At 24.0% G+C, this 18,462-nt stretch overlaps 9 protein-coding genes across 9 annotated transcripts; 6 read left to right on the top strand and 3 right to left on the bottom strand.

Annotated features, from left to right (window-relative positions):
- The first annotated feature begins 37 nt into the window (after nt 1–37).
- On the top strand, nt 38–4,888 carry LOC122853722 (ras-related protein Rab-8-like). Its single transcript, XM_044154138.1, has 6 exons — nt 38–169; nt 349–409; nt 479–680; nt 4,373–4,516; nt 4,604–4,682; nt 4,872–4,888. Exons 1-6 carry the CDS (start codon nt 43–45, stop codon nt 4,886–4,888), a joined length of 630 nt encoding a protein of 209 aa, XP_044010073.1. The 5' UTR covers nt 38–42.
- Nucleotides 4,889–5,251: 363 nt separating this feature from the next.
- LOC122853723 (ras-related protein Rab-8A-like) lies at nt 5,252–6,630 on the top strand. The gene is made up of 6 exons (XM_044154139.1): nt 5,252–5,294; nt 5,463–5,523; nt 5,790–5,828; nt 5,905–6,229; nt 6,327–6,354; nt 6,623–6,630. Exons 1-6 carry the CDS (start codon nt 5,252–5,254, stop codon nt 6,628–6,630), a joined length of 504 nt encoding a protein of 167 aa, XP_044010074.1.
- A 386-nt stretch (nt 6,631–7,016) lies between these two features.
- LOC122853724 (ras-related protein Rab-8B-like) lies at nt 7,017–7,995 on the top strand. The gene is made up of 5 exons (XM_044154141.1): nt 7,017–7,140; nt 7,268–7,328; nt 7,453–7,473; nt 7,569–7,916; nt 7,983–7,995. The coding sequence occupies exons 1-5, from the start codon at nt 7,017–7,019 to the stop codon at nt 7,993–7,995; spliced, it is 567 nt and encodes a 188-aa protein (XP_044010076.1).
- A 619-nt stretch (nt 7,996–8,614) lies between these two features.
- On the top strand, nt 8,615–9,533 carry LOC122853725 (ras-related protein Rab-10-like). Its single transcript, XM_044154142.1, has 5 exons — nt 8,615–8,738; nt 8,805–8,865; nt 8,938–8,958; nt 9,024–9,345; nt 9,429–9,533. The coding sequence occupies exons 1-5, from the start codon at nt 8,615–8,617 to the stop codon at nt 9,531–9,533; spliced, it is 633 nt and encodes a 210-aa protein (XP_044010077.1).
- On the bottom strand, nt 9,358–12,446 carry LOC122854577 (acyl-CoA Delta-9 desaturase-like). Its single transcript, XM_044155378.1, has 7 exons — nt 12,266–12,446; nt 11,444–11,691; nt 10,723–10,853; nt 10,587–10,667; nt 10,401–10,525; nt 10,155–10,340; nt 9,358–10,078 (listed from the first exon to the last, which is right to left on the bottom strand). Exons 2-7 carry the CDS (start codon nt 11,640–11,642, stop codon nt 9,763–9,765), a joined length of 1,038 nt encoding a protein of 345 aa, XP_044011313.1. The 5' UTR covers nt 11,643–11,691; nt 12,266–12,446; the 3' UTR covers nt 9,358–9,762.
- A 473-nt stretch (nt 12,447–12,919) lies between these two features.
- LOC122853726 (ras-related protein Rab-13-like) lies at nt 12,920–13,934 on the top strand. The gene is made up of 5 exons (XM_044154143.1): nt 12,920–13,043; nt 13,159–13,219; nt 13,304–13,324; nt 13,421–13,739; nt 13,833–13,934. The coding sequence occupies exons 1-5, from the start codon at nt 12,920–12,922 to the stop codon at nt 13,932–13,934; spliced, it is 627 nt and encodes a 208-aa protein (XP_044010078.1).
- A 262-nt stretch (nt 13,935–14,196) lies between these two features.
- LOC122853727 (chymotrypsin-2-like) lies at nt 14,197–15,051 on the top strand (the record flags this gene model as incomplete). Its single annotated transcript, XM_044154144.1, has 2 exons — nt 14,197–14,595; nt 14,659–15,051. Coding segments are annotated over 2 exons (792 nt in total), but the record flags the coding sequence as incomplete, so codon positions are not given.
- Nucleotides 14,976–16,155, bottom strand: LOC122853728. Its single transcript, XM_044154145.1, has 4 exons — nt 16,060–16,155; nt 15,589–15,980; nt 15,307–15,523; nt 14,976–15,242 (listed from the first exon to the last, which is right to left on the bottom strand). The coding sequence occupies exons 1-4, from the start codon at nt 16,153–16,155 to the stop codon at nt 15,081–15,083; spliced, it is 867 nt and encodes a 288-aa protein (XP_044010080.1). The 3' UTR covers nt 14,976–15,080.
- Nucleotides 16,156–16,268: 113 nt separating this feature from the next.
- LOC122854578 (protein CLP1 homolog) lies at nt 16,269–18,005 on the bottom strand. The gene is made up of 3 exons (XM_044155379.1): nt 17,730–18,005; nt 16,582–17,642; nt 16,269–16,492 (listed from the first exon to the last, which is right to left on the bottom strand). Exons 1-3 carry the CDS (start codon nt 17,826–17,828, stop codon nt 16,381–16,383), a joined length of 1,272 nt encoding a protein of 423 aa, XP_044011314.1. The 5' UTR covers nt 17,829–18,005; the 3' UTR covers nt 16,269–16,380.
- Between the last annotated feature and the right edge of the window lie 457 nt (nt 18,006–18,462).

The raw sequence follows: 18,462 nt of genomic DNA on the forward strand, positions 1-18,462 counted from the left end.
ATTATTTTAAGTTGACAATAAATCAAAAATATATTGATCAGAATGTCAAATAATTATCATGATTACATAGCCAAAGTGCTACTTATTGGAAATTCAGGAGCTGGAAAAACTTGTATTCTCACTAGATTTATGAATGAAGATTTAAAAAAAAATCATATTGCAACAATTGGTATGTGTAATTATTAAAAATTTCAATACAACAATGTATTGAATTTTATTTTTAATTTTTAAATGTATTTTATAAATAATTTTTTTGTTTTTCATGAGTCATGACTCATGTGACACATAAAATTTGATAACATATTTTTTTTATAAATTTAAATTTATATTTTATTTATTTTTCATTAGGTATTGACTTTAGAGTACGCACTGTTGAATTTAATGGAACAAAAATTAAACTCCAAATATGGTTGGTATTTTTTTTTTTATTTTATTATGATTTTTATAATATTTGTAATTTTTTATTTATTAAAATTAGGGATACTGCTGGCCAAGAACGATATGGAAGTATCACCCATGCTTATTATCGTGGAGCTCATGGAGTAATGCTTGTTTATGATGCAACAGATGAAAAATCATATGAACAAATTAAATACTGGCTATCAGCAGTTGAAGAAAATGCACCAGCAAATATTAAAAAAATTTTAATTGGTAATAAATGTGATTTAGAAGATCAGAAAAAAGTATTGTGAGTTGCGGTTTTATTTCTATTTAGATTTTTATTTTATATCCAAATTTTACCACAAATTACTTTAATTTAATATTACAAGATTTTAGTTAAATATTTTAAATAAAATCAAACACAAATTTTTAATTTAATATTATTTTAACTATGTATTTTAATATTTAATTTATATGATATAATGGTACAAGATATGCTTTAATGTATGGGTGATGTGGTAAAACCACGTCACCAAAAATATTTATAATTTTTATTTTGCGGACGCACTCGATGGTGGCCGGACTGGAAGTATTTATAATTTTTATTTTGCGGACGCACTCGATGGTGGCCGGACTAGAAGTGCCGTTTCTATCTTTTTCTCTCCCTATCGAGACACACATACAAACATTTTTACACCTAAACTCTCTCCGTCTAGTGTCACGGACACTCATACAGACATCTTATACATATATATATTTGTACACGCTACAACTACCCCCCTTTTTCATTATACATGATTTATCATATTAATGAAAATTATAGTAGCGTTTACATACAAGTAGTATACAAAATATTTATAATAAACAATTTAAAATTCTTAATCATCATAGACTTTAAAATCACTATTATTTTACATTTAAAATTAATTTTAACTGTACCCAAATAAAATTTTATAATAATCCTATTTACAACCACAAATATTTCTTTTTAAAATCAAATTAATCTTTGACCTTGAAATTTAACATACAAAATTATAATTATCAAATATTAAAACTCTAAATTATTTTTTTTTTTTTTTTTTTTTTTAAAAGGATATAATATACATTTACGTTGATTAATAAAATTCAGATGAATTTATGCCACCTCTTACATATTCCCAGCATATTGTAATCGTAGCATCCATCATTAAGTTATTGCATTTAACTTCTAGAATATTATATACCATATATAACATTGAAGTTGTTTGACTCAGGATCATCAACAATATGCCACCTGGTCCTTGGCATGAGGCAAATGACATTAACCAAAGTAATTCCGCATTCACCCTTCTCAATTGACTGGTCAAGTTAAAGTCAGCAAACATCTCCAAATGACCCAAATATCTTTTACATCCAAATTTGCCATCAAATTTGCACTTTCTGCCAGTCATATTATTGTTATTAATTAAATGTTTGTATTTTATCTTGCATTTAATTTTATTTTTAATTTTATTATTGACACTATTGACCAGTTTGTATCGTTGCCCAGTATTTACTTTTCCAATATTATTGTCATATTTATTATTGAACACATTGACTTTCATTTTCTTTTCAGCAACACTCAAATTGTTATTATTAGCATTATTTTTACATATATTATTATCACAAATTATTTGGTGATAATTATTTATTTTCTCAACATGATTCTGGTGATTATTATGGACAAAATTTAATTCATTTTCATGACAACCATTTGTTGCATCAATGTATTGATTATGAATTTTATCCACAACATTAGATACACTTTTATTTTCACATATATTTTCAACAAAATTTAACTTATTTTGCTGATTACAATTTATTTTATCATTTTGATTGTTGTGATTATTCATCACAATATTAAATTTATTTTTATTTTGATTATCAACAACTATTGTTTGATTGTGTTGATCACCCATTGTTTTATCATTGTGATTAACATCTCTTGAGATATCACCCCCCTGCTGATCATTTATTTTATTTTTATTTTTAAACATATTGTCATAATCATTCAATTTATTTTGTTGATGGTTATTTATATTTTCAATATGTTTAAATTTTTCTTCAAGCTGTGCTCGTGCTTTATCTGCTTGTGCACGTTTATGCTCAGCTTGCGCACGTTCACTTTCAGCTCGCGCACGTTCACGCTCGGCTTTTAGTTGTGCCTGTCTCGACTCTTCTATCTCAAATTTTAATATTAATATTTCTGCCTCTTTGGCTGCCATCTTGCACAACAATGTGTTATTTTTATTTTTATTATTTTTATTATTTTTACTTTTATCAACACTTGTTGTATTTATTTTATTTTTATTTTTACTTTTGTGGCAACCTCCTGAGGTGTTACCCCCTGTTGCTCACTAATATTTTCATGTTTTCTATAATATTTAATTTTTCATTTTTATGTTGTGACTTCATATCACCAAAATACTCAACAATATTATATTTGTTTATGCTGATAGATTTATCACCATAATTTATTGACACTTCATTTTTAATCATCCATTGATAGCCCAGTATCATATCATACTCAAGATCATATTCCACAACTGCTTTGTCATAAAATTTGACCCCGTTTATTATATATGTAAAATAAACTGTTTTATTGGCTGGATTATTTTGGTCATCATCTATTTCTAAAACTTCTAGATGTGATTGTTTAAAAACATTGTAAGACATCATATTATGTGCACCACCTGTCTTTATCAATGCCTTGTATTTATTCTTGCCCATTGTAATTATTACACTTGGACATTTTATATTCAATATATCATTTAATTTCTCCATTTTATCATTATTTTAATACCAGCAATTATTATTTTAAATATTCTCTTATCACTTATTTTATATTGAGTATGTTTTTAATGAAAAGGTTGTGTTTAATTTTCACGTATTCTTTTCATACAATTGATTTCATTGAAAATATTATTATTATTATTATATATGTATTTTATTATTTTTATTTTATTTTTATGATGAAATATTCAATACTATGACGTGTCCAACTTCTAGTTGCCACGTGTAATTTTATTTTATTTTTATTATTTTTAATTTTCTTGACAAAATTTTACACATCAGGCGTGTCCAACATTTCGTTGCCACGTGTATACAAATTATTATTATTGTTATTTTGCTCACAAAATTTGTTGATTTTCGTTTAATTTATATGCGAAAATTATTTCTCAACAATTTTTTATATTTTAATTTAATGATATATTTTATACATTTATCAATTTTATATACAATATTACTCTTCTCACTCTCGTGATTGAGATTATAATTTTGAGACAATTATATGTACTCACGACTGAATTTTCACAATTTTATTGATTTCTTTCTTTTATCAAATATTTATATATATATATTTTTTTTTTTTCTCACCTCTTGGTTTGAGCTGCTAATTGGAAGCCAATTGTGAATTTTGATCACAACTACAATTTATAATTATTGATTTATATAAATTATTACTCTTTTTTTTTCACCGCGTGGTTTGTGCCACTAGTTGGGAGCCATTTGTGAGTTGCGGTTTTATTTCTATTTAGATTTTTATTTTATATCCAAATTTTACCACAAATTACTTTAATTTAATATTACAAGATTTTAGTTAAATATTTTAAATAAAATCAAACACAAATTTTTAATTTAATATTATTTTAACTATGTATTTTAATATTTAATTTATATGATATAATGGTACAAGATATGCTTTAATGTATGGGTGATGTGGTAAAACCACGTCACCAAAAATATTTATAATTTTTATTTTGCGGACGCACTCGATGGTGGCCGGACTGGAAGTATTTATAATTTTTATTTTGCGGACGCACTCGATGGTGGCCGGACTAGAAGTGCCGTTTCTATCTTTTTCTCTCCCTATCGAGACACACATACAAACATTTTTACACCTAAACTCTCTCCGTCTATTGTCACGGACACTCATACAGACATCTTATACATATATATATTTGTACACGCTACAGTATCAAAAGAAGAAGGTGAAAAATTAGCTTCCAAACATAATATTGAATTTCTTGAAACATCAGCAGTTTTAAATGTTAATATTGAAGAAGCTTTTTCTACTCTTGCCCGTGGTATATACACCAACATATTTCAAGAAATGGTAATAATTTTTTTTCATTATTTAAAAAGGCTTTAATTTTATCTATAAAATTACAATTTTTTATTAATAATTTCTATTCAATTTTAGCATACAATTAGTTTGGAAGAAGACAGTACTTTGGATATATCAAAACCACCGAAAAAACAGAACAAAAAAATTAAAAAATGTTCTTTAATTTAATTTAAAAATTCATTAAATAAAAGATGAATTTATTCAAATGAGTTTTAAAAGAAATAAATAAAAGATGATTTTTTTTTTTTTTTGTATATTATATAATAATTTAAATAGTTGGCTGTGTTGATTTATTTATAAAATATTATAGAGTTTTTTTAGATTTTTTAAAATATGTTTTTAGTTAAAATTAGATTGTGATAAGACAATACTGATAACACACAATAAGTATGTGTGTAGACTCTGTTATATATTGTCGAAAACATTTAGTCAGTGTCTATAAAAACTTCACTGTAAAAATATCACAGCAAATATTTTTAATTTATTAATTAAAAATATCTTAATGCATTTATTTATTTAAAAAATAAATTTACAATATAACTGATTTTTTTTTTCCTCAACTAGTAAGACTAAATTTAAACGTATCGGCTAAGTAAAAACAAAATTTATTATTTAAAATAATTAAGTGTAACAAGTGGAAAAAAAATTAGCATGTCAAATTTAATTATTCCAAAATGCAAAATCGTACTAATTGGAGATTATTCTGTTGGAAAAAAAAGTATAATGTTTTCATTTTCAGAACAACAATTTACACAGCCACATACCAGTATGTATTTTAAATTTATTATCAGAGTTTTAACTGTGTTATTAATTAATGACTCAAAGATAAATATAATATAATAATTAAAAAAAGATAACATTATTCGTGTGTTATAAAATTTATATATAAAAATATTTTTTTATTGTGATTGATGATTTTTTAAAATTTTTTTAGAGTGTAACTATCGTTCACGGATAATCGAGCTTGATGGAGAAAATATCGAACTTCAAATATGGTTAATTAATTTGTTTTTTTACACTTATATGTACACTTTTTTCGCGATGAATACTCAATTCATTATACCACTATCACTAATTTACACTTTCACTTTTTTCGACTCCCCTATGATCACTCAAATAATTAATAACAGACTTCTTAGCATGACCCGGGATGCACCACGTGGAGGTCATGTCTGTTCTAGCATCCCTTATTTAATTATTTAACATAAAATTATTTAAATTATATTTATTTATTTATTTTTTATATTAAATTGAATTTTAGGCATGCATGGATGCTTTCTCTGGTCGCAACAGGTCGCCAGTAAGTTAAAATATATATTAATTTTTCATATGTATATATAAAACAATTTAAACGATTGAATTATATAATTATTTAGGTATACATCTATCAAAAAAAAATATTATAATGATACACATGGAATAATGCTTGTTTATGATGTAACAAATGAAAAAAGTTTTGAAAATTTAGAATACTGGATAAGCCAGATTAAAGATAATGCTCCAGAAGATGTTGTAATAATTCTTCTTGGTTCAAAATGTGATTTAAAAAGAAACAGAGAAGTACCAACAGAAAGAGCTGAACAATTTGCTGATAAATATGGTATTAAATTTTTTGAAATATCATCGAAATTAAATATTAATATGGAAGAAGTTCTTTACTCATTTGCGCGAGATATTTACACCAAGATGAAAGAACAATTAGTGAGTTATAAAAATAATATTTTTATTTTTATTTAATTAATAGTATACCTATATGATATTTTTCTAAGTGATTTTAATATGCTATATTTTATTTTAGGAGATATTAAAGACTTTGCAAAATGACAGTATTATTCCCAATCAACCAGAAAAATTAAAAACTAATTTTACATCAAATTGCACTATTTTTTAATAACAAAAAATTTGTTTATTCATGTATAAGCGAAAAGTAATGATAAATTTAATTTTGAAATAAAAAATATTATTTTCAAGTGGCTTGCTTTTTTTTTTCTATAGAAAAAAAATAATTTCGAAAATTTATCGAAAAAAAAAAAAAAACTTATTTCTTAGAAATGATAAATACTGATAAATTTTTTTTTTATTTTTTAAATTTAGGTAGTTGATTGTGTTGGTTTATTGAAAAAAAAAAAAAAAAACCCATTCTGATATTTTACCGATATGATATTAAGTTTTTAACGACTATTTCTAATGATGTGTCTTTTATCAAAATTAGTGATAACAAAGCTCAGTATGTGTTTGTCGACCCAGGTATAGTGTCATTTTGGACAAGCTGGCATTTCAACGTCTTAAACACCTCATTATAATATCAGTGTAATATTTTTATTTATAAATAAAAAAATACTCCACTCATTTAATTTATTTAACAAAAATAATTTTATAAAATAACTGAATTTTCAACTGGTAAAGTGTATTTTTAATTGTTTGATAAGTGTATTGGGTTAAATCGGTGAAAATAAAAAAAGAAAGTTGAAAAAAAAAACCAATTAATATGTCTAAATTCAATATTCCATTGTACAAGTTGTTATTGATTGGAGATTCAGGTGTTGGAAAAACTTGCATTTTAAGTTCATTTTCACAAAATGGTTACAAAGAAAGTAATTTGTCAACAATTGGTAAATTTATTATATTTTTTTTAATGATTATAAATTTATTTTATTTTTTAAGTATTACTCATGTGATGACTAACAACAGATAAAAAAATATGAAAATTTTGTTATTTCATTTATTTTTTTTTTCCAGGTATCGATTTTAAAGTACGAGTAATCGAAGTTGATGAAAAAAAAGTCAAGCTTCAAGTATGGTTAGTACATTGATTAAATATTTTTTATCAAATTTTATATTATTGTGTGGGTAAAAAAAAAAAATTCAAAGCTACATTTTATTATTCATTCGTATATTAATTCCATTTAATTTTTTTTTTAAAGGGACACAGCTGGTCAAGAAAGGTAAATAATTAATTTACATTATCATTTAAATTGTATTTATTTTTATAAATTAAAAAAAAAAAATCTAATGTTGATTAATTTATATTTAAAATTAGATTCAAAAGTATCACAACAGCATATTATCGTGGAGCACATGGAATAGTACTTGTTTACGATGTAACTGATGAAAAAAGTTTTGAAAATATAAAAGAATGGATGCGTCTTATCAAAACTCATGCTTCAGAAGATGTTGAAAAAATTCTTCTTGGTACAAAATGTGATTTAGAAAACCAGAGAAAAGTAACAACAGAAAGAGGAAAACAATTAGCTGTTGAATGTGGTATGAAGTTTTTAGAAACATCTCCTAGAATGGACATTAATATTGAAGAAGCATTTTATACAATTACCAAAGATATTATTGACAAAACTAAAGAACAACCGGTAAGTTCAAAAATCAATATATTGTTTTTAATTTATAATTTTTATTTATCATACTTTTATATTATTTTAATGTCATTTTTTATTTTTAGAAAAAAGATTTAGTAGTTACTCCAAAAAATGACTTGGCTATTTTAACATCAAAGCCAGCACAACAATTAAAAAAATGGTTTGATACAACATGTTCTATACTGTGATCTTTACCGTCATCAACTCAAATTTACTAAATGTAATTATTCCTGATATTATTGTTATTATTTTTATTAAATATTAATAAATATTATCATTCAAGTAATTTTTCTTTCCTTTTATTTCTGCATGAAAACGTAATAGATGTTATTTATTAATAAAAAAAACTTTATATTGCTGTTTTATTATTTTTTTTTTTAAATAGATATAATTAAATGATTCACCAACTTTATGACAATATTAGTAAGCATGCTTGAATCTCAGATTTAATTCAATGACACATATACAGAAATATTATTTTCCTGTACAACCCACTTAGTCATTAGATCATTCTGTCTTGTGAGCTTTTCGTGTTTATCAAAAATAAATTAATAAATAATAAAAAAGCCCCAATAATATAAATATTTCTTTCATTAATTATATATCAATATACTTGTTCATGTCAAATATATATATTTGAGTCAGGTGAAAAAAAAAAATAGAGGAAAAAAAAGTATCATTAAATTACGAATTTAATATAAATAATATAATTACTATGGAGAAAATAAAAATTCCATTGTACAAAGTACTTTTAATGGGAGATTCTGGTGTTGGAAAAACTTGCATACTAGACTCATTTTTGTGTGATAGTTTTATTGAAAATCATGATTCAACAATTGGTATGATAACGAAAAAAAATAATTGTAAAAATTTAGTTGGTTAATTTGTTTTTATATTTTTCAAAGGTGTTGATTACAAGACAAAAATAATTGAGATCAAAGAAAAAATAGTTAAGCTTCAAATATGGTTAGTTAATTAATTAAATATTTTATATTAAATGATTATTTGATTCTATATTAATTTTTGATTTTGTTTTAGGGACACAGCTGGTAAACAAATGTAAATATTTTATTGACATTATAATTTTAATAATATATCATTTAATTTATATAAATTAAATTTAGAATTAGATTTATGACCATCACATCAAGTTATTTTAATAATGTACATGGAATAGTACTTGTTTACGATATCACAGATGAAGAAAGTTTTAAAAATTTAGATTACTGGTTACGTCTTATCAATGATTGTGCTCGTAATGATGTTAAAAAAATTCTTATTGGTGCAAAATGTGATTTGAAAAATGATAGAAGAGTTACGAAAAAAAGAGGTGAACAATTAGCTGAAAAACATAATATGACATTTTTAGAAACATCTTCTAAATTAGATATTAATAATGAAGAAGCATTTTACTTACTTGCAGAAGATATTTGCAACAATACTCAAGTATTATTACTATTTTTTTTATATATTTAAAATTTAACAAAGTTTACAAAATATTTATTATTTAATTTTACATTTAATTACAGAACATTTTGTGTGAGGCAGATAGCAAAAGTAAAACTTGGAAGTCATCATCAGAATCAATAGATGTAATATATCCATGTGTTTCATTTAAATGTTCTATACTTTAATAATTATATTTATCATCAATGACTGTAAAAAAAAAAAACAAATGATAACATATATTTTAACTACGTTAATATTTTATTTATTCAATTATATATTTTGAAAAATACTTGTCAATAGAATTATTATTTTTGTTGTAGTAAAAATGATGAAATTTTAAATTTATAATTAAATGAGACACTCAATTTTAATTTTATTAAAAAATATATAAATTAAAAATTATCATGATGCATTTTAATCAAGCATTTTTTCAAGTTCCTGATGATCTTCTGTTGTAATATCCTTATCACCATATCCCCATATATTTTTATTATAACTACCATCACCATTTTTTGTTGCTCTATGTTTTATCATTTTTGATGAAACATATTTACGATCATATGCCCATCCAATATTTGCAAATGCATCAATAAAACCAGTTGTTATATTTAATGAATAATCACCAAGTTCACTTGTTTTATAATCCCATGGAAAAACATGATGATAATTATGCCAACCTTCACCAAGTGTTGCAATTGAAACTGTTAAATTTTCAGTTGGTGTTATGTTTCTTCAAAATAAAAAACCAATTATATAAATTATTATTAAAATTGCATCATTGTTAAATATGATAATATTATATTTACTTATCATAAGGTCGTCCACCCCACATGTGTGCAGCACTATTTACAAAAAAAGCCATATTTAATGTAACACAAAATCTAAAATTAAAATTAACCCAAAATGACGTCCAAATATCTTCATTCCAATAATAAACTGGTAGAAAAACAGGTAGTCCAATTGTTAATAAACCAAATAGTGGTATATACAATCTAAAAATAAATAAACAATTTATTAATATTAATTTAATAATTAAGAAATAAATTTATTACCTTTTTTGCCACATGACAATTTGATCAGCATCAAGATCTTTTAAATCAACATTTTTTCTTTTTTCAACAACATCAGGATGTGGTGTCAAAATAAGCCATCCAACATGTGCAAAAAAAAAGCCTCTCTTTAAATTTATATAATAATTATATTCCTGTTTTTTCTTTTGTTTTATTAATAATATATACCTTGACATTGTGAGGATCACTATCTGTTTCACTGTATTTATGATGAACTCTGTGATCAAGTGCCCAAGCATGTACATCTTTCTGTAAAATAAATAATATTAATATCTATTCTAAGTATTTATAAATAATTATTTACCTGTCCAGATATGGTAAATAATATTATGAGAATAAGTCTTAATGGCCATTTAGCTTTGTAAGCTCTGTGTGACCAGAGTCTATGTGCACCAGCCGTGATTCCGAATCCACTTGCATAAACAACAAAAAATGCTGTTATAAAAAAAATAATTAAAATTAATATTAATATAATTTTCTTGGAAATTTAATTATGTTAATATATTTTTAATGAATTTAGTTGTGTTGTTGAAATCATAAAAGGACTTTTAAAAAATCAATTTATCGACGTATATATAAAATTTACTGGGCGTCCGACATCCTGACGCTTATTCTCGTTTTTATTTTATTTTTTTTTTTATTTTCATACTATACATACAAAGTGTAATTGACTTTGTTTATTTTCTAATAACACGAATGTCAACAGTTGAAATATATATACATTAATAATGCAAATTCATATTATCCAAAATATAAAAAAAAAATTCTTTTAAAAATTATCAGATGTACATATAAAAAATGTACTTAGTATCATGAAAAATATTCAGTATGTAAAAACACGCAATTTATATTGATTTACCACTTGTTTTATTTTTTATAAAAAAAAAAAATTCTAATGAATAAATAGAAAAAAAAAAAAAATAATAAACTAAATCTATATATTTGTTTTTTTTTTTTTTTCAATAAAATGATAAAATATATATTTTTCCATAATATATTAATTTAATTAAGTGTTTTTTCTTTACCCCAAAATGATGTAAGTAGTTTTGCCTGTATAAACATGAGATATAATCCATAAATAGCTCCAGCATGGATAAATATTTGAGCAGTAAGATCCAGCCATTTGATTGTTGGTTTATAAAATTGTCTCTCATCATTATTTTCAATTTTTGTTGTACTATTTTCATCTTTTATCATACAATTATTATTTTTTGATGACGGCATTGTTTTATTAATTAAATAATGAAAATAATTATCTCCAAATTTATACTGCCTAGAATAATTTTTTTTTAATCACATATGATAATAGAATATAATTATTTAAATATTCAGTTTAAAATTATTTGAATATTCAGTTACAGTCAAGTGTTAAATTTTATGATAAATTTTTTTTTGCGATAGACACTTGTTGTTGCTGAATGAATAATAAAATTTTAAAATAAATATAAAAATGAAAAATTAAAAATCACACGAGCATCGTGAGAATGAGGGACATGAAAAAAAAAAACATGCAATGACAATTCTGATCCCAGTTATTATCTAAGCCATAATCTAAGATAGCATGCGATAAACGCTATTTGTCTTTTTATGAAAAAAACAAATTTAATTTATCATAAAATTTATTAACAAATAAATCCATTTAAATCGAAAAAAAAACCAATTTAAAAACCCAAAAACTTTTTTATTTTTATTTAATTGACACTTGTTTTAATTTTTTTAATTTTATAAAATTATTTTAGCAAATATTATTAGCAAATGAAAATTAAAATGATCTATATATAAACACAAACAGTAATAATGTAATATGAATTTAAAAAATTTAGTTTTCTTTTTATTAATTAACATACCTGAAAAATATTGCGAAAAATATTAGATAAATTTAAAAATATATATTTGATGAAATTTTTAAATAATATAGAAGTGAACTGTACTGTACTGAGTCACTAACTCATGTGAAAGTGAACATACACCTATTTTTCTTTTATCTTGCGAGCCAAGTTAACGTCCTGCGCAACAATTCGATTATGTACAATATACCACACAAAATATTATAAGGCTCGCATAGCTAAATAACATCACATGAAAAAGACTAATTATTTTTTTGTTAATTTGTTATTATTATTCTTTAAGAATTTTATATATAAGTATAAAATTTCGAATTTAATGCAATGACTCATACAGAGATATATCAATTTTTTTTAATTACTCTTTAACGACTTGAGATAAACTCACTGAGTCATGAATTTATATGTTAAAATTATTTGAGGAAATGTCCAACAAAACTAGTCATTATCAAAATGTTTGTGATCATTTTCAAGTTTATCCAAATTAAAGCTTCACAAAAAATATACTTGTCATCATAAAAAATAAATCACAAAAATGGAATATCTCTTCAATTAATTAAGCAAATTACTATATTTTTTTATTAATAATTACTAATTGAATCATACTCAATCAAATTACAATTTAACATAATTAAAAATAATAAATTTTTAATTATCATGGCAAAGTTAAGTATTCCATTCTACAAAGTGATTATTATTGGAGATACAAGTACTGGAAAATCTTGCTTGCTTAACTCACTATTAAGTGAACAATTTAATGAAGAAGAACTTCCAACAATTGGTATGTTTTTTGTATATAAATTATTAATATAATAATAAATTTATTTGATTATTAATGTCGTCTAATGAATCTGTCATGGGTTTTAATGTTTTTTAATTTTTTTCCTTTTTTTCAGGTGTTGATTTTAAGGCAAAAATGATAGAGATCAATGGAACAATAATCAAGCTTCAATTATGGTTTGTTTATTGATTAAATATTTTTTATCAAATTTGTATATTCTAATTTCAACTAATTTTTTTTTCGTTTTTTTATATTTATAGGGATACAGCTGGTCAAGAGAGGTAATGAAATTAATTTACATAAGTATTTAAAATGTATTTGTTTTTCTAAATTAAAAAAAATCAATCTAATGTTGATTAATCTATATTTAAAATTAGATTTAGAAATGTCACAACAGCTTATTATCATGAAGCAAAAGGAATAATTCTTGTTTATGATGTAACAAATGAAAAAAGTTTTGATAATATAATAAATTGGCTTTCTCTTGTCAATGATCGTGCTCCTGCTGATGTTAAAAAAATTCTTCTTGGTACAAAATGTGATATAGAAAATAAGAGAAAAGTACCAAAGGAAAGAGGCGAACAATTAGCTGCAAAGTATAAAATGAAATTTTTAGAAACATCTTCTAAAATGAATATTAATATTGAAGAAGCATTTTTCTTACTCGCACGTGATATTTACATCGCCGAAAACGAAGTAAAATTTGTGACATATAAATATCACAATTTTTTTTTTTAAATTTATATATAATATCATTGACTTTTTAATATATTAATCATTTAATTTCAGGATATTGTATTGAATACTTCAACGAATGATCGCAATATTTTACTGCAATCATCATCAAAAAAAAAAAAAAGGAAATGTTTTCTATGCTGTACACTGTGTTAATAAATGTAAATTAAATCAATTTTTAAATTTACAAACACACATTTTGGACTAATTTTTTCTGTTGAATGAATAAATATTTAATATTTAAAAACTTCAAATAAAATTAATTCATAAATTTTAAATGTATGTGAAGAGATTTAAAAAAATCAAATTAAATATTTGTATAAGCAATAAAATCATACACATAAATTAATTTGGGTCAAATGATAATGATGATGATCATTATATAAAACAAATTTAATTATAAAATATTTCAGTTGTAAAAATGTATTCAATAATTAAACTACCATTGCTAATATATTTATTAATTGAATTGTGTTATGGAAAACCACCATCAAAAATAGTTGGTGGTGTAAATTCACAACCTGGTTCTGTACCATATATTGTATCATTAACTGTTGCCAAGACAAATCAACATATTTGCGGTGGTAGTTTAATTAGCCTACGTCATGTTTTAACAGCAGCTCATTGTTTTGCTGATGTTAATGATGTTGAATCATTACGTAAAATAATAATTCGTACAGGTTCAACAAATCATAAAAAAGATGGTGAAAATCATACTATTTTTAAATTATTAAAAAATGCTGATTTTACATCAGGATCAGAAAATAGATGGAGAAATGATATTGCTGTTGTTGTTGTAAGTTGTATTACTCATTTAAATTCAATTATTCATAAATAATATCATCTAGATTAATTAATATTTATATTATTTACAATAAAGCTAACCGATTCTATCAAACCAAACTTCTATCAAGCACCAATTTCATTACCAACTGCTCTAACACCACCAAGAGTAGTTGGACAAGTAAGTGGCTGGGGTCAACTATCAAAAACCAGTGAATCTTCAATAATTTTACAAACACAATTTACAACAATAATATCTAATTCAGAGTGTAGTGCTAGAAGTTCTGCGCTTGTTCTTGACACTCAAATTTGTGGATACAATGCTATAGGAGCTGGTTTTTGTATGGGTGACAGTGGTGGACCACTTGTTTACAATAATGAAATTGTTGGAATTGCATCATTTACAATTCCATGTGGTACTGGAATGCCAGATAAATATACAAGAGTTGATAAATATTTAGAATTTATTTATAAAGCTATGCAAATGTAAATATTATTTTAAAATAATAATTATTATTATTAATCAAAATCTTCAATATTAAATTCAGCTTGTTTTGTTACTTGGGTAACATTTGATGGAACGACATTGATATTTTGTAAATTTTTACATATTTCATCTAATTTATCATCAATTTTTCTGTTATTAATTTTATCAGAAAATTCACGTAACTCTTGATTCATCTGTAATTTATTGATACATTAATTTTATAAAAAAATTGTATTAAAATATATTTAATAAACTTACAAATGTGTCTGGTGTTTTTGAAGCTGAAAAATTTATTGGCGTCTGTGCTAATATTGCAATAGCTAATTTTTGTTTAATTTCTTCAAGCTCATTTTTATCTTGATTACATGATGTTAAAACTTGTTTACTAATATTTTCAATTTTTCCATAAATATCTGTTACATTTTTAAATGAACATCTTAAATACTCTTGTTCTTTTTGTAATTTTTCAAGATTGCTTAAAATAAAAATAACAATGATTATAATTAGTTGAATTAACAATTAAATAAATATATTCATTACCTTGACATTATTGATTGCAAATGTAACAATTGATTTCTCAATTCAATAACAGAATTTTCCATTGATTGATTGTGAATATTTTTTTCAGATAAATTAGCCTCAAGAATTTCAATTGTTTGTTGTAATTGTACATTTTCTGTTTTCATTATTTTAACTTGATCAAGAAGATGTTGACGTTCAATTTTTGATGTTTGATAATTAATTTCAAGTCTAGCACGTTCTGATTGTCCTCTTATTTTTTCATTATCAAATTGTGTTATAACTTGTACAGTATTATTAAGCTCTTGTTGTAATTTATTTGTTGTTCTTTTTTCATTTTCAAGTGATATTTGTAATTTACATACTAAATTTTGTGATTCTGTTAATTGTTCACGTGATTTATCCAATGCATTCTTTAAAAACAAATACAAAATTACATATCATTTTATTATGATAATATTATTGCTATTAATATATAGTAAATATACAAACACTTTTAAATTGCAGCTGTGCTAATACTTGACGTAGTTTTGTTTCTAAATTAAAAATATCAGAATAATCTTCCAGACAATTTGACATGTTTTCCATTTTTTATGATGTAAAATCACACTTAATAATAATAATAATAATAATAATAATAATAAATACTTAAATAAAAAACATTGGTTAAATATAAACCAATCAGAACGCAGTAAAAATTATTTGAGATAAAAAAAGCAAAAAATATATTTTTCAGTAAAATACAATAATTAAAAATTACAATAATATATACAATGATTTTTAAAAATAAAATTAAAAATTAAAAATTAATCATCAATTGCTATCCATAAATTGGATATCCGATAAAAGTAAAACTGAGTTGGGTAATAATTTTGGTTGTGGACTTAAAACAGTTATTGTTTGCTTATCAACATCAACTTTGGTCCTGAAAAATAAAAAATAAATTTATATTAATTAAATGAATTAACAAATATAAAAATATATATTAATTATATAGTTGATAAAAAAACTTACACGCATACAAATCCAGCAACATTTGTTTGGACAACATCATCCTCTGGTGAATCAGCAAATGATACTGATAATAAATGATGTAATAAATTTGGTCCTGGTGTAACAGCAACAAGTTTTGTTAAATTATCTTCAGCTTTCATACCAAGTGGCATACATGATGCTGGTAATACAGGTGCACCAATTTTATATATTTTAGCATCAGACCATTTAATATCAATATTATGTGGATATAATGGTGTTTTAATACCATAAAAATATTCTCTAACTTTTTGATCTCTTGATTCAATTCTAAATTGTTGACTTCTTGATACAACACCACCACTTTTTGGTAAAAATACAACTTTAACAAATTCTGGCATATCTCTAACAAGTTCATTATATAATCTTTCTTGATCAAGTACAAGTATTGCATCAACTTCAAGTGCTTGTGCAGCATGTGTTAATAATTTATAACCTTCACCATTTATCCAACCACATGTATTTATAATAATACCAGATGCACGTGCTTTTTTATTACCTTGTAAACGTTCAGAACATACTTCAGCTAAACGTGATACAAGTAAATTATATAATGTTGTATTTGCACTTGGTGTTTTTTGACCATAATGAAATACAAGTGGTGCTTGTTGACTAAAACCTTCAACAATATTTGATGGTCTTTCAACAAGTAATGCACTCATTGTTCCTGGTATTGCTATTTGTCCTTGTCCAACATCAAGATCAACAAATATTGGACGTCGTCCAATTCGTACAGCATAATTTAATAATATTCTACTTAATGTTGATTTACCAACATCATTTGGACCAACAACCATTGTTATTGGACCCTTAACATCATTTGATTTTTCAGCAGCTTCACGCATTCTTTCCATTGCTGCATGTACATTTAAATATATACTCATTGGTGTTTCTTTTGCAATATATATAACATCTGGTTTACCAATTAAATCAAGTGTACAACCTTGCCATGAATATACAGCTATTTTAGCACCAGATCCAAATTCATATTTTTTACCTTTTACTAATTCTGTACCAAAAACCTCGGCTTGTCCAGCTTTTAGCTATAAATAAATAATTAAACAATAATTAATACATAAAATTTTATTAATAACTAAATATTTTAAATTTAAATAATTTTTTTTACTCACTTCTACAACAGTCTTTTCATTTTTACTCTCAATCTCAAAACGTAATTCACAATCTGGATCAAGTTTGTATTCTTTACTGACAGATTTTTCTTCAGTCATTTTTTAAAAATTTATTTATTTAACTATAGTTTATATTATATTAATTATAATAATTTGTGGTTTTTTTGTGTAATTGTTATTCCACTGACATGCAACTGACAACTGTCCAGTTTGTTATTGTAGAATGTTGTAGAATGTCGACGATGTACGTAACCTAAAGACCTTAGGGTTTAGACTGGTTTAGACAAGCACCCGTATTTATTCACAGGGCCAAGAAGACTAGAGACCTCTGCTTCTTGCACAGGACATTACAATTTAGGGCTTTTTTCATCCACCAGTGGCGCTTGTGGAGCTTTTATATATAGGTATTTTAAAATATTCTTGTATAACTTTCTATTTTTTTAACAATAAAAATAGTTTCAGATTTTTTAAAATTGTTGTTTTTAATTATTTCAATTAATTGCCAACAATTGCCAATTATTAGTAATAACTATTATATACTAGTAATATATATGCACACACAAAAGCTTTACAAGCGCCGCCAGTGGAGGAAAAAAGCCCTAAATTGGAATGGTTACGTTTACACTGCTGTTCTCTCTCTCTCTCTTTCTCTCTTTTTCTCTTTTTTTTTTTTGTCCAGAAACGCCATGACAGTTAAAAATATACCGCGAAATATTTAAAAAGAAAAAAAAAA

The sequence above is a fragment of the Aphidius gifuensis genome, linkage group LG4 (assembly GCF_014905175.1).
Source record: "Aphidius gifuensis isolate YNYX2018 linkage group LG4, ASM1490517v1, whole genome shotgun sequence".
Taxonomy (NCBI): domain Eukaryota; kingdom Metazoa; phylum Arthropoda; class Insecta; order Hymenoptera; family Braconidae; genus Aphidius; species Aphidius gifuensis.